Source organism: Convolutriloba macropyga, chromosome 8 (genome assembly GCF_964194025.1).
Source record: "Convolutriloba macropyga chromosome 8, txConMacr16.3, whole genome shotgun sequence".
NCBI classification, from domain to species: Eukaryota; Metazoa; Xenacoelomorpha; order Acoela; family Convolutidae; genus Convolutriloba; species Convolutriloba macropyga.
In genome coordinates this window covers 23,069,239-23,085,290 of record NC_134475.1, presented here as the reverse complement: position 1 = coordinate 23,085,290, position 16,052 = coordinate 23,069,239, and the positions used below count along the sequence as shown (strand labels likewise).

Sequence of the window (16,052 nt, the reverse complement as noted above, 5' to 3'; positions counted from 1 at the left end):
TAACGATTGGACAGATTCAAATTAAATTCAGAGTATATCCAAACTCTAGGTTTTTTAATTTCTGCAGGAGCAATTGCAAATTATTAATTTTCTAGATTGTGCAGAATTAATAGATTTTTCATTTTTTATGAGCTGCGGCTGCTATTACTAAGTGCACACATATCTTCAACACCCGTTTTACATATGGAGATGGCACAACAATCTGATCACTAATTTTGGTCTCTAATTTCAAACCATTATGAAGTCCCTGCTTAATACGCATACAGATTTAAGTACCATCAAATTGCCTCAATACTTGGGATCAAAACAATCTACCGAAATTCAAAATTTCTTTTAATGACAGTTTTACGAGGAACCTTAGAGGACAAAATTAATCTTCAGCCTTAAACGGTCAAAAATAAGCATATCACTTCTTCTTTTTGCTCTTTTTAGCCCGCTTAGCATCCAAATATTGATTTTTCATCATTAATCGCTCTTCCTTCATCTTTGCATGTTTAGCTTCATCTTTCCGTGTTTGCTGTTTTTGCGCCTGTTTCGAAATCAATTTCTTTTTCTCAGAAGCTTCGCAATTCTCAGCATATTCCGCGAGCTTGTTGCTCAACTTCTTTTCCATTCTTTCTCTGTGAGATTGAAACCACGATCGATCTTCTGCTGAAGATGATCCGGCAGCAGATGTTCCAGTTTTCCCATACAAATCTTCATGTTGTGTCAAAGTGGCTTCTGCTTTTTTGATCCTGGCCTCTAACTTATAAATATCAGCATTCGCATCTTCGTGTGAGTTGATGCTTTTAATATCGACCTCTATGGCATCCAAAACACCCTTGTAGAATTCAATCACGTCCGGGGGAATAGTTCTGTTCTTCAAAGTTGACCTCGAATATTTCAGCACATCTTTCATAATTTTTCTATCTTGCTCGCCGTACAATGTGACTGAAACCCCACTTTTGCCCGCACGTGCAGTTCGGCCAACTCTGTGAATGTATTGTTTATAGTTCTTAGGCATTGAGTAATTTATGACTGTTGTAACACCTTTGATATCCAAACCTCTCGCTGCAACGTCTGTCGCAATCAGCACTTCGAACTTTCCGTCTTTGAAGCGATTCAAGGTGTCCAACCTAATCGTTTGAGGAATATTTCCGTGCAGTTCTCCAACAGACAAACCGAACAATCCCAGAACGATATGCATGCGTCTTGCAAGGTGCTTCGTCGGCACGAAAACAATAATCCGATTAGTAAAATTTCGAACCAAAAGGGACACTAACATAGCTTCTCTGTATTCTTCCATTGGTGCTCTGATTCGGACGAATTCCTGACGCAAATTCTGAGCGACTCCTAGACTGGAATCGACAAATATTTTAACAGGATCGCGGAGTGAAACAACAGCAAGGTCACGGACTTGGTCCGACATTGTTGCTGAGAAGAGCATAGTTTGTCTGTTCCGAGAACAATCTTTGACAATTTCTTTGATTTGGTCTTCGAAAGATTCGTCCAGAATTCTATCGGCTTCATCTAGAACTAAAACACACAAGGTTGCATTACAATTAAGGAAGATACAATGGTTTAATTACTCAAAAATATTTACATAAAGAACTCAATTATTATACAGAAAATCTTCTGTTGTGCGCGAAATGATAAGAATCACTTGAAATGGGGCCCTCATGGCCGAAAAAAAATATTTCTGGCAATCTTCGAAAAAATTTCCGTCACATTGGTTTTATTCTCAAGTAGAATTCAAGATTTTATCATAATTATTCAACAGTCTCGAACACTTCTGGAAGGATAATTGTAGGTAATTTGTCATACCGGACTTCTGAGCTTTCTTCTGTGCGTTTTTTCCACTCGCCAAATTCAACATTCAATTTTTTTAAATTATCAACTGGTCAGAACTATCAAGGTAGAAAAGAATTTTAATATCAAACCTAGGATTTCAATATTCTGGAGATGGAAGCTAGGTGTGTTGACTAGAATATCGATGATCCGACCAGGAGTGGCTACTAAAATGTCTGGGAACCTTCGGACTGCATCTTCCTGTGTCTTTAGATCGAGTCCTCCAGCTGCCAAAGTGATCTGAATTTTGGAAAACTTGGCCAAGCTTTTGGATACCTGGAAAAACAAGTAGGATTGACACCAGCTGTGGTTCGCACAGGAAGCGGTCCAACCTTTTAAGTACCCGTTATGAGGGAAGCGGAAACATGGACAATGAGAAATAAGCAGAAGTCCAGAAAAAAAAGTTACTTTAGAAGACAACATTGCCAAAAAACATGGATTATTAACTTCGAATTGTAAGGTAACGTTAAATAATAAAAACAAGCAATTAAATACTAAAATAATTAAATATCAAATCAGTCAACAGTAGAAAGTAGTTATATCCATTAATGAAAAAAATCCCGCAGTTAAATATTAACAAATGAAAGCATTATTCAACGGCTCACAAAAACTGTTCGAAAAAAATGCTGCTTAAGTCGAAGAAAACATCAGCAACAATCTAAAGCCACTGCTGAATGCATTATATCGAGACCCATTACTGATGGCCGATGGCTACTGCGATTAGGGGGCAGCACAACAAAAAACACGGGCAAATCTCAAATATCAACTGCTCAATGATTTGAACTTAAGTTTCAAAAAATAATCAATAAAAGCTAATACCAAAAACCATGTCAATTTATGTTTATCAGAAGGTCAATTGTATTTTTCACTTATAACACGAAATGAAAAGACAACAAAAATCCGGAAAATCAAGTAAATTTTTGCCATATCAATTCAGAATAAAAATCAATCGAATATCCACTAAACTAATGAATTAAATTCCCTTAAGACACCACAGAAAGCTAATGGAAACTGTCTTTACTAAGACTAGAGCATAGGACGGTAAGTACAATAAATACAGTCAAACACAAATTCACCGATTGATGAAAACACATTTCAGAAAAAATCAGTGCAACACAAAGCTATCAACAGGAGCTTTTAAATGAATCAAATTAAGCATGACTAATGAGCCAATGGAAAATCATTTAAACATCAGACTAGTTAATAAGTCATCAAAAGGACACGAAAAACAGGAAAAGTTCACAATTTATCAAAAAAGTGCTAGACATAACAGAACAAACTTGAAAAAATCAGCCCCAAATTCAAACTCTGCAAAAAATCAAGAAGGCCAAAAATAGCTCCACAGAGCTATCGATATCGCATCAAATAAAAATACTGGCAGACTAAAAAATTTGAAGTACAAGATGATTAAATTTATTCGTTTTGATAATAAGGTTTAAAAAAAGATAAACTGAGGACCCCGTTTTTTCCGCGAGAAGAAGCCAAATATTGAAAATGTCTTCAACACTCGATTGAATTTTTTAGGGATTCATCAAAGATATCACCTTTTTTATCTCTCCACAAAAAGATATCGATCAGCAAAAACTGACTGAAAAAAAAGCAACGCTAGCAAAAAGTTCCTACCCCCCCCCCCCCAAAGCAACGCTAGCAAAAAGTTCCTACCCCTCCCCCAAATGGTAGGCAGGGGGGGGGGGTCAAACGATGGCGGGTACGGTTGTAGCAGCTCTGGACGAAATTCGGGTCTAAACTGCCAGCTGGGAGTAGGTTGGACGGGGGGAGTGTCGTGGGGGTCACTGAGGGGTGTCGAACCTTTAATAGTATGAACTGTCTTTCACAACCCAAAATTGTCCTCGAAAAAGCATGCTTAGAGACTAGTAAGGCTGTAAGAGAGCTGCGCAGCCAGTTAATGCCCTCCAGGCACTACTTGTTTATGCCATTTTTGAGGACGAAAAGTCAGATGCGTCTGACAAAAATTTTTTCAAGCGAAAAATCGTATAAAAAAGACCACGGGAAAAATATAATAGCTACCAACTCCGTTTGAGAGCAATTAATAAAATTGCGTACCAAAAAAGCATGACAATCTACAGAAAATTATTCGAAGTCACAGGCAGGTAGAAGAAATAGCATTTGAAATCATCAATACTTTAATACTAGCCCACCAATAAAATAGGGGTTAGGAAATTTACGCCAACCGGGAAATACATAAAGCCAATTTTGGCCGATCAATGTATTTGCCAAGAGTTCCAAACTGTTTTCATTGAAAACTTCTTACAAATTAAAATGATTCTTGAAAAAAATGCATCGGACTTTTGTGACAAAATCCACAAATGTTTCACGAGCTAATTCTAACGTTGAAATTAATTCACATTTCACAGTATTTCATACAAAAAAATGACGAAAGTTCACAGCTTTTGTTTTGCTATTATAAGCCTAAAACGGTACGCCTGAAAGAACTTGTGTGCCATAGGGAAGTTAGCATCTCACACGGGTATTCCCAAAATGCATACAAATGACAAGATTACAATTTTCGCCCAAGACACTCAAGACACTAAGATCCTTATACACTTCAGACCAGTTTTGTTGATCAAGAGAGCGAGAGAGAGAGAGAGAGAGAGAGAGAGAGAGGGAGAGAGAGAGAGCTAATTCTTCTGCGTGCAAAATGAAGAACATCAAAACTAATAAAAGAAACGCCAAGCAAAAACGGCGTAACATGATAAATAGGTTAAATATCAGACAGATTAACGTTGTCGTTGGGTTAGAGAGAACTACATAGACGGCAGATTGCCGGAAATTAGCCGCCGTTGACGCGCATGATGCAAATCGGGATTGAAACAGAAAAAAAACTGAGATAAATTGACCGATTTTGTTCTGTTTTGTTTTTTTTTCAGTGTCAAAAAGTGTTCTAATTTGGCGTACAGTTTCAGTTTGATTCTAAAACTATACTTAATTCAGCTTCTAAACTGAACGCTAACAAGCTTAATACCAATGTCAGCTAAAAAACACTATTGACCATTGATAAGCTAATTCTCAATGACTTAATGACTGGGCTTTATCGGTTTTTCGCGTCTCTTTTGATTTTGCTCTTTTGACATTGACCGTATTCACCACATTGCATAATTAAATGCGTGAAAGAATTTAAAATCAATTTAGATGAAACAGTGAGTGAAGTAAGTCAGAAGTCAAACGTGAAAATTGTGACTTATGTAAAACGAAAAACGTGATCAAAAGGTAAAGCGAATTAATAAAAGGAGAGCGCCTAAATAATAGCCATTGAGAGTTTGACGGCAGCTCTTAATTAACATAGACAAAAACAGAACAGTTAACGAATCCAAATGATCAATGCGCCCTGGTCAATGCCTTTCAATATTCTATCAGGAGATATGAAAAATCAAAAAACTTTCGTTTTGTGAAAAATTTAAAATTCTCAACAGAATTTACCAGAATTCTCAATAACTGATAAATGCTTAACCCAAAAGAAAACCCTGCCTTGTATGTTAAAACATTAAGACGCTTTTCAATAATAAAAAGTCTCTTATGAGGTGAAACAGAGACAGCAATTCGAAGAAAACTGTTTTTGTTTACTGAATGTTCGATAAAAAAGTAGTTGTCTCGTCTCTAAAGCTTTGCACCAAATTTGGCCGATAATTGTTGTGCAGCAAGATAGTAGAGAGGTCATAAATTTTGATGGTAGAACATTGTTTTCCATTGGCACATTAAATTGCGTGGCACCTCTATCACAGTGAATTACAATCAAGTTTTCAAGTACTTTTTATTTCATTTTCAACAACCATTTCATTGACATTCTAGTCAACGTGGGTTATCGGCATTCATGGGAAAACAAATCATTGAGATGTTCCACAGCAAGCATTCTATTTACTCTGATTATTCTATTTAAAAATTTCGTTTGAATGCAAATCGTGAGCAAAAAAGATCCTATAATTCTCAAAAATATTAACATTTTCCGAGTACTTGAAGAACGTGATTCCCCGAATTTTCTCTCCAATAGTACTGCGGATTCAAGGACGCAAAAAATTACAAAACCGTATAGTTAAACACTCTCTTCAAAAGTTTAATATTTTAAGAATAAAATTGCGGTAAAAAAACTTTGGATCCTACCTTATTTTTGATACAATTCCCCACTGAGTAGACAAATTTCGTTTCCTTTATATCAATTTGGCTGTGAAGTTAAGTACTCTATCTAAACGCAAAACAGGAAATTTGCAGGTGTCTGAATCCGTCAAATCAGCCGGTACTCTGGGGAATAGCTGAAAGACTGGTGTGACATAAAAAACAGATAGAAATAGATTCAGGAATGATCCGATGAAGTTTTATCAATTCCATTCCCTATATATTAATCAAAGCCTTTAGATTAGGGATCGTTATTATCCCCTGAGATTTCTTCACCCTAAACTAACTTATAAACATAGGCCAAATAGTGCGAAAGTCATTTTATTTGAGTTACTAAGTCATGAATCATCAAAATTTTGACAAGCAAATGACCTCAAAGGTCTCTCTCTTAAAATGACGAGCCGCGCAAAAATGCCTGTAGTTGGTGGAAAAAGTAATTTAAAAAAATAGCTTATCCGTGAGAACAAATGAAAAACGAAAACAGTTTCACCCGACAAAACAAGATCGCCGCAACACAGCTACGCTCAGCTTATGGCTTCGTAGCTATAAAACGAAAACCTATCAGCATTAGAGGCACTTACCTGTTTTTAGTATTCATTAGACAATTCTTTAGGGTTAAGAGACGATGGGGTGGTCAAGCTTTTGAGGAACATAGCTGGCAGATTGTCAGAACATAGCCACAATAGCTTTGTAGATTGCAGTCTCAAAAAAAACAGTAAAAAAAACAGACCAAAAAAATTCATCTTTTCATTGAAGGCTGATATGATATGTTTTGATTAAAATTCTGTTTAAGTTTTTGCTGCCTCTATTAGCTGATCTCAAATAACCTTCCTTTAGAGTGACGCACACCCATTTGACCTTATCTCTTTGAATTAAAGTAAATAAAAGTCAATCTCAAAGTGTGCAAGTCATTTTTGAGAGTGAGGTAAGTCAAGTGGGACCAAAAACTTAATCACGCGAATGAACAAAAAAACTCGCTCCACTAAGAGCGAAAAAAGTCGCCACGCGCGCCCTCCAGTTCAAATTGCATGAACGAAAAATTGGCCTGATCTAAAAATTGCCGAAATTGAAACCACTGTCAACAAAAGAAACAAAAATCTGCAAAATTTTTATATTATTGAAAACGTTTGGTAACGTTAAAAAAGTCCGAAATAATTCTGATCGTCAGAATACTGTTGAGTTGAAAAACTGACAGGGCTATCCTTTAACCTCAAATAATTCATGACTCTAATCTCAAAGATCGCGAAAGCAAACGGCAGATAATAATCTTAGAAACTAAGTTAAATTTTTCAAAAAGAAAGCTTAAATCTAAAAATCAGAAAACAACTACAATTCGATTTCTAATCACTGCAATTAATAAGTAAGCAACACATACTTATTCCTTGTTGTATATATGCTAGACAACATGATTTCATACTAATTCAAAAAATAAATTAATCATAGAAAAGACAAGCAACAGAATAATATTCAAAGACAAAAATTGTTTCATAACAAAACCAAGCCCGAAAAGAAAAGACAAAAATCAAAGGAAAAGATGAAATCATTCAATTTTTAATAACTGAAAAAATCAATATAACCAATATAAATGTAGGTGCCAGGACAAATCTAGAAGGATACAAACTAGAATGTGAAGAAAATTGACACAATGTAAGGAACACCGTAAAAAAGACTGATGCTTGATTTTTGGAAGTAAAAAATCAAATTAAAAAAAATCAAGAAAAAGAATACATTTCATTGTTCAGCATTCAAGAAATAGAAAAGACAACGAGTCATCCGAGACAAAGATCCATCCCCCTGAGCAGAACAAAAAAGAAAAACTCAAGCATACGAAACATTGTTCAAAAAATGGTCTAAAAATATTTAAGACTGCATTTAAGAAAAGAAATTTCAACTGTTTTTCAAAAACTTAACGCTGAAAAATGATTGAACTTTTATGAAACGAAATTAAAGTCCCTTATGTTGCACAAAAAGCCTATTTCTAGTAATTAGAACAAAAACTGACAAAAATTGGAAAAACTACCAAAATCGGATTAGCATATACACAATTTTGTAAAACAAAATTACATCGAGGTAGAAAGGGGCGTTTAGTATATGAATTACCAAGAGGAAGTTGCCATATTAACTGATTTCTGACAAAAAAAGATCCAATAAACAAGAAATTAATAGCCAAAAAAAGCCAAAAAATAACTAAAAATCAAGAAATATGTGTCAATTTTGAACTCGGAACGCATTTTCAGGCTCTGCAGAACACTTTGGTAACATTCTCCGAGGCTTATAATTCAATATAGCATCGAACAAAAATCATTTCAACAAAAAACAAACTTCAAGAAAAAACTGGGCTCCTTGAACGAAAAAACGGCTGAAAACGGTTATCTATATGTGCCATTCAGTCAAAAACTACTTTTCAAAGTCAAAAAGTCATTCACCAAACGCAGCGCATGATCAAAAAACTTCTCTCGCTCAGAAAAAAATTAGTTCACACGTTAAATTTTCACTTTCGCTTTTAGTTCAAACAACGTCTTAAGGAATAGTACTTCCGGTTAAAAAAAACCTAAGGAAACCAATACCTTTCGAGTCGTAAAAGACCAAGAGAATCGCAATAATAGCCCCAGCTATCGCTGTGCGGCTATTAATAAGAACCTTCTTCACACCATGAAATTGCCTCCTCAAAACAGTTTTGGTGAATAGAATACTTAGAGACTAGTAAAGTGAAGGGCTCTAAGAGAGCGGATCAGTCACTTAATGCCCCGCAGGCTTTAACAGTTACCCTGTTTTTGAGGACGAAAAGTTAAAAGGGTCGGACAAATAATCTGTCAAAAATCGCATAAAAAGACCACAGGACTAACATAATTGCAAACTAATATAATTCCAATATAAATAATACAAATTTCGCTTGAGAGCAATTAATAAAGATTTAGGTGAGTGGGGAGGTGAAAATGCGTGAAAGTGAACATTCCCCGAAATTTTATTTTGGACTAAATGCTGTCTCCATATTTGCACTTAATTTCTGTGAACGGGTTGCAACTTTATGCGCAATCACGCACTTCCGCTCCTCCTTATTACTGCAAGAAATAATACCAATTCAAATAACGCCATGAAAAATATTACTTAATCTCTAAGATCTTTTTTTCAAGTTCACACACAATACTGCCGAAGTTAATCAGAATTACCTTTCAAAAGTAAACTCAGACCTGAAAAACTTGGACAGCCAACTCTCTGGTTGGCAGAAGAATGAGAACTCTAGTGACTGCAACGCCATTAGCAGGTTTGAAGAGAAGACGCTCCAAAATAGGAAGCATGAAGGCGGCTGTTTTCCCTGTTCCCGTCGATGAGCAAGCACAGATGTCTTTTCCCTGTAGTCCAATTGGGATGCATGACTGTTGAATGGGTGTTGGCACTTCATACCCCATGGCCTGAAATCGAACTCTCCTTGTTTTCATCACGTCGCGTGCATGGAAGCCTTAAGGGGTTCTCATTTGTTTTTTGTTCCGAACCCACTATATGCTCAAGTGATATTATTTTGTTTTTTTTTATCAGTCAATTTCGACCTATCGATATATTTGAAATAGAACGACATGAGTAGTATCATTAGAAAACCCAAGGAGCTTACAGTATAAAAATTTCTAAAAAGCTTTAGTTTCGTTTTTTTTTCGAGACGTTACCAAGTTTTAAAGATTTGTGAACATTTCGCTGCTTTCCTTTGTTTTGATCACATGTTCCGTAATATTAGTTCAAGAGTTTTCCAATTAAGTCAGGATAGAGGAGGGTTGCTGAACTGTCTGATTCGTTTTTTTGACACAAATTTGGCAAAACTTAAGAAAATTTAGCTTTAAATTTTAAAAAAGGCACCAAAATGCCCATTTGTCCTAATTTACAAGGAATAAATACCTAAAAATTGATTACAAATTTTTTATGCAGTCAAATGAGGGTTGCTTTTGTTTCCGCTACCTAAGAAAGGATTTTCACTTGGAAACAAATATTTTACTTTTTACTTGGTTCAATTGCGCTGATGGTCAGGTCAGTGATTTTGAAGTTTGTGATTTGGATTTTCTTAAGGACTTGTCCTGCTATTTTTTCTTCAGATGTATTTACAGTTCTTTCGAATTATCAATTTAAATGAGAAATCAAATTGGAGTAGTAATTTTAGCCACGTAGCAGTACTAGAGAAAACGAAACAGACAATTGTCAAGTTTTTTACAGCTGCATAGTGACAGTGCATTCAAAGTAAAGTGAGATATTGGTGTTTTGACAATGTTTCCGTTTTTCCACTTCGGTATTTATAGTTTTTCCAGTTTAGATTTTCTAATTTTTGTTTTTCGTTCTCAGTGCTTTCGAAGCTGAAATCGATGTTCTAATGGTGTTTTTCATTTGTTTTTCACTTATCATGAAATCGTGAGTTTTGAATCTTGTCTTTTGTTGCATTGTTATTTAGTCTTATCAATGACAAAAAGCCCTTTGGAAGATCAATGAAGCTCTCACCAGAGCTAAGTTAAATTAACCAAGTTTTCAAACAAAAGCTTATTGTTTCTTTGTGCTTTTGTTATAATTCAGCGATATTTTGAGTGTTGTCCATATTTCCACATCTCTTGAGGTCTTATCACAAAGACCCAATATGGCAGGCCGATTGACCTTCTAAGAAGTATTATGATTGTTTGGAAAGCTTTCAGTTAATAGCTGAAAGTTTTGATGTCTTCAAAATAATAAGTTTCGATATTTTTTTGTTTGCCACTTTGTTTTTCTTGTTGACCTTTAACTTAGTCTAATTAATGACAGATTTAATGTATTTCTAATTAAAATATAATATACTTGATTTATTTATTTCACTTTTCCATAAATGGTATTATTGATATTGATACTGTTTATTAAACAAAATCATGGAAAAACAAGAGTAATTACAAAGTTGAAAACAACCAATACTTAAGTTTTTCAGTCTCAAAAAGCAAATATCTAATTAAAACTGAATCAAAATACACGAAAAAAAGAGAAAAAAATTGATTCAGAATGTTTAGCATCATATCGACAGACACATTTCTTTTCTACAAGTTTGTAGTTTCTCGTTTTTTGTACTCAATTGCAACAACAGCGTTTCTGTTACTTAGCGGAAATGAGAAACGATGTCGGCTGGACCCTAACAGCAAAAACTCAGATGTGTGGATAGAAATTTTTACTACATTTCGAGTCTATCATTCTTTTCACTTCTTTATGTATCACTGGTTCTAAGTCAAGTTAGTGTACTATTTTTAAGAAATGTGGTGTGAATTTAACTAATTGACAAAACTTTGTAATGATAGTTTAACACAACTAGTATTCGAGGAACGAGGATTTCTCCTTTTTTCAGATTCTTCCTTTTGATTATTTTCTTGTAATGGATCATGTGCCTGTTGATTTGACAAGCGGATTTTCAGTACTTGATGGTCGACTCATTGGGCTGTTTTTTTTTCACGCCCAAAATTGAGCACCGTCAGAAAAGCACACAAATATTTAACAAAGGCAAACGAAAAAATGCTTGGTACCAAAGAACCTGTATTTGTTCGTAATAGAAACTGCCTCCGATAACTAGTCTTCATTTGAGTTACAGGTAGAAACAATAAAACAAAATGGGCCAAAAAGCGGTAAAATGGCCAATAGAATTAAAACAGGAAACTCGTTGAAAAACCTCCAAATCCAAGTTAGCGTAAAACAGCCTGAAAAAGATGCATGTGAACAAAAATTCGCTCGGCTAGCGAAAATATGCTGATACCTACCTACATTTATCGCTCCCTTTCAAACTCACTCAGACACTCACTCATTTACTCTCTCATTCACCCACCCACGCACTCACTCACTTTCACACACACTCTCATTCACTCACACTCATACTCCCACTCACTCACTCACTCACTCACTCACTCTCACTCTCTCTCTCTCTCTCTCTCTCTCTCTTCTCACCATTTCACGAAAACACCTTTTTCAACATTTATTTAGTTTTCTTGATCGCTCAATTATCAAAAATATAATCAGAAGAATTCCGGAAACGACTCGAAACAAAAAATGACCCAACTCAAAATAAAAAAATGACCAACGTTCTTGACCTAATGAACCACCTACTCAAATAAACAAAACAATTTGAAACGAAAACAGGAAAATTGACACCACTGAAAAAATGACAAAAACCTGATTAAGCATCTGAAAACTTCTTTAAGTTGGGAATCCAAAAACAAAAAAAATGCAACAAACCTTGTAAAACAAGCATTTGGCAACGAAATATTACCAATTAACAGACAATCTAATAAAATTGTTAATAAGGAGAAAACCGAGTACAGGAAAAAATGTGAAAAACCACATCAAAAATGATACTCCTATTAATATTCTCTAGCAAAATTCTCCACAAAATGCTTAAAGGCAACTTCCCAGCCTTTAATTGGAGAAAAAATTAATTTAATCCTCTGCTCTCTCTACTTCTGAAGTGTCACTTCACAGCAGCTACCCCCTAACGAGTCGCCCTTAATTGTTCATTTGTAACATTTGTTTCAGTTGGTCACAAATACAGCAGTTTGAACTAAACACTCTTTTCACGCATCTCACTTCCTGTTTCAAATATACTGAAAAAAGATGCTCCACAAATATTTTCCACTTCGAATCTTACATATGAAACACAGCCAAAAAATATCTAAAATAATTAAACGACTAAGAAAGAAAATAGGGAAAACTAAGAAAAAAAAGCAAATTCAATTCATTTAATGAAGTACCTATGAACTCAAGAAATATTCAATTATTTCCTCATAAAATAGAGGAGCTCGCACAAGATTTTCTTTTTATCAAAATGAGATCATTAAAATGCTAACGCAGCCATAGGGAAAATAGTCTCATTCTGACGAAAAGTTGAGAAACTACATGAAATGGGCAAAACGAAAATCTCCGATTTGCTTTCGGTTTTCAGTGACAAATTTCTTAACAAAAATAATGTTTTATATGATCAAAACTGCAATGAATTGATACCTCATAATTGTGTCAAGCAATAGGTGTCTATTCAATCCCCAATGACTGCAATGAAAGCGAAAAACGTTCGAAAGTGCTCAAGTAGATTAAAAACCCGCAACTGTCTTTAACGCATAAAATTAAGATTAGTGACCAAAAAAACATGACATAACTATTAAAACAAACTCAAAATTGTCAAAATATCGTTTTCAAACTTCTTCGCCAAAAAATAGTCAAAACAAAAATAAAACTTTTCTAAAAAGCCGACGTGAAAAAACACTTGCTTACAAAAAATTTTTTGGAGCCGCACCGCAATTTCTCGCTTCCTCAAAAACAGCGGTTTGAACAAAAAAGCACTCTTTTCACTCTCCAATTTTGTCGGAAATGCAAACTGCCCAAATATTTCTCACGCCTTTCATTTCCTGCTCCGAAATTAACTCCAACAAAATTGATTTAAAAAGACACTTCTCCAATACGCCTCGACTCGTAAAAAAAACAGAAAACCATAAAGCCTCGAGTCTTAAAACAAAAGGGCCACAATACGATAGAAATTCTTCGAATTGATAAAAGCTGAAACACAAATTGAGTTTGATAGGGTAGTCACCTTGTTGACCATGGGTAATATTTGAAATTAAACCGACTAACGTCGGATGAATTTCTCTGGAACTATAGGCGGCGTAATTGAATTTAGAGGGGTTGAAGCTTAGAAATGTTTTATGGGTGCAAAAAACGGCTAACCCCAAAGGGGTTCGAAACCCGAATTTCCAGGATGGCGTAGATTATGTTTCGCTCAGTAGCAACAAACTATTTAAGAGAGCAAATCAGATCACTCAAGAATTAAAAACTCAAGCGTGAAAAATTCAAAGAATGTTCTAGAGCAAAAGCGCAAAAACGGTCAAGCAACATCATTCGAGAGCTTTTAAAAAGAAAATCCTGAAATCCAATATAATTGAATCTGGCGAAGATTTATCGCTCCAATAGTTTGAAAAACTTTCTTAGAAACCGACCATTCACGTACACTTATACCCTTTAGAAGAGGCCTTGAAAGGTGCATTTCGTCAAAGCGGAGGAAGTCCTCCTCTCCTTCCTCCATCACAGCCGGAATGGCAGTGAAGTCATCAAGGTTTGTATCCCGCTTCATCGCCTTCTGCTTCACAGTAGTTGTTTTCTCCCTCACCACATCCCCTTTCTTCCTGTCACAAAACAACCTCATGGAGTGAACACGCTAAGAAACGGCAAAGAAACTGAATACCGCATTAAGGAAAGCCATAAGAATGGTTTTGCATTCAAAGAGATTGAACGTCGTCAATATCAATTTGTTGAACTTGAGCAAAGAACCCGGAGTAAAAAGAGCTAGGGGAAGTCATAAATGCTGTTTTATTCATTCAAAGAAATGGAATATGCCTAAGTAGGCGATGCCTGTGACAATCTGAACAAGAAAGCAGCAACAATATCTGATTTCAATGCGTACTTTACATAAGTTAGGTTCGTTCAATTAATACCATTGAACAGAGATCGACAAGACTCAAAAGAGGACTTACAGGGAATCAAATCCTTTTAACTACCACATGATTTACAGATTTAATGAAATAGCTGTTGAGAAATAAATGGAAAAGGGCATAACTTTGATGTACTAAACATTTACTACGTTGATTAAAGCAACTTAGTTGTAGTAGATTCTCAAGAAAACTTTTTGAATTTTTCTCCTATTTGCTCTTTTCGGTTGGTTTCTGGAATCTTCTTTTGACCTATGTTTTTTTAATCATCACATCGCTTTTGACTACTTCATTGATATAGATGATATGAAACATACGCCTGTTCTAGAGTGTGCTGGGATATCCTCGAGTAGAAGTTCTTCTTCTCTTTCATCACATTCTGAATCAATAGGTCAATAGTCGACAGTGATTCTGACACCACGCCCTCTTTAGAACCATCATCTTCGCCTCCTTGCTCTGCATTTTGCGTTTTCTTCCTCTTCTTTCTCTTACTTTTCACTGGCATTGTGACGTCATTTGGGTCAAATGAAAACCCTTCATTGAAAGCGCTTGATCTCTTCATACTAACAAAATCTGAAAACAACCAAAACTATTTAGAATACAAAATATTGCCTAGAAATTTTGACATATTGAGGGACAAAACAAGAGCAATTGAGTTGCAAGTCCTAGAAAACTATTGAGGCAAAAATCGTGAAACGTTTTGATGCAAAAGGATGACGAATTTCCCAACGTAAATTTAAATCCAATCGACCATATTGAAATCTAAAATTGTGGATCTTGTCAACAAAAGTATATTTGAAAAAAATGGTTTATAAAAATAATTATTGAACGAATTTAACACAGATAGAATAGTAGAACAAACATTGGAGGAGCAATTGAAAAGCTCCATATTAGCAGAAAGGGTCAAGTTAGCATAACAAAAAAAAAACAAACATAAACCGACAAATGTCGGAAGAATTGCTTTTGAACGACAGGCGAGGCAATTTAATTCAGGGACTGTAGCCTAGATTAATTTTTCTTTATAGGCGCAAAAAACCTTTCCCCGCCGGGATTCGAATCATTTACCTCCCGCTCCACAACAAACTGCACTAACCACTGCGCTATGAATCACTTACTTTACCCATTCTGCAACCGATTTTATATTAGCAACAAGCTTTATTTCGGAGTGAGAACACTAGAGATCACTCAAAAACGAAGAACGAAAGCGTGAAAAAGTCACTTGAGAAGTCAAAAAATGTTCTAGAAGAAAAGCGCAAAAACATAACAAAGACACACACGTTTACAATCATTGCTATGAACTTCGTTCAAGAGCAATTAAACAATTAACTTCGCGCAAATTGATCCGAAACGACTGGCGAGTGGTTGCCTTCATCAGTCGGAGTGGAGGATGTTAATGGGGTCAAAAGGTGGATGGGTTCAAACTCAAGTACAGCAGTTCAAACCATAATTCGTGTCTTCTCAACAATTTTGCTGAATCGCATACAGAGCATAGTGAGGGGTAAGGCTCCAAGAAAAATTCTGAGCGACTTAATCACCTCCGGGTTTCAACCTGTTTATCCCGTTCTTCAGGACAAAAAGTCAAGCAGCCTGTCGGAAGCTGACTGTCAGAAACTAGCCGCCATTGATTCATTACTGGGATTGGGA

The 16,052-nt window shown here is 35.5% G+C and overlaps 1 protein-coding gene across 1 annotated transcript; it reads right to left on the bottom strand.

Annotated features, from left to right (window-relative positions):
• Positions 1-14,978, bottom strand: LOC142344598 (putative ATP-dependent RNA helicase DDX27). Its single transcript, XM_075396392.1, has 5 exons — positions 14,726-14,978; positions 13,931-14,105; positions 9,147-9,368; positions 1,920-2,103; positions 1-1,515 (listed from the first exon to the last, which is right to left on the bottom strand). Exons 1-5 carry the CDS (start codon positions 14,968-14,970, stop codon positions 407-409), a joined length of 1,935 nt encoding a protein of 644 aa, XP_075252507.1. The 5' UTR covers positions 14,971-14,978; the 3' UTR covers positions 1-406.
• Positions 14,979-16,052: the final 1,074 nt, after the last annotated feature.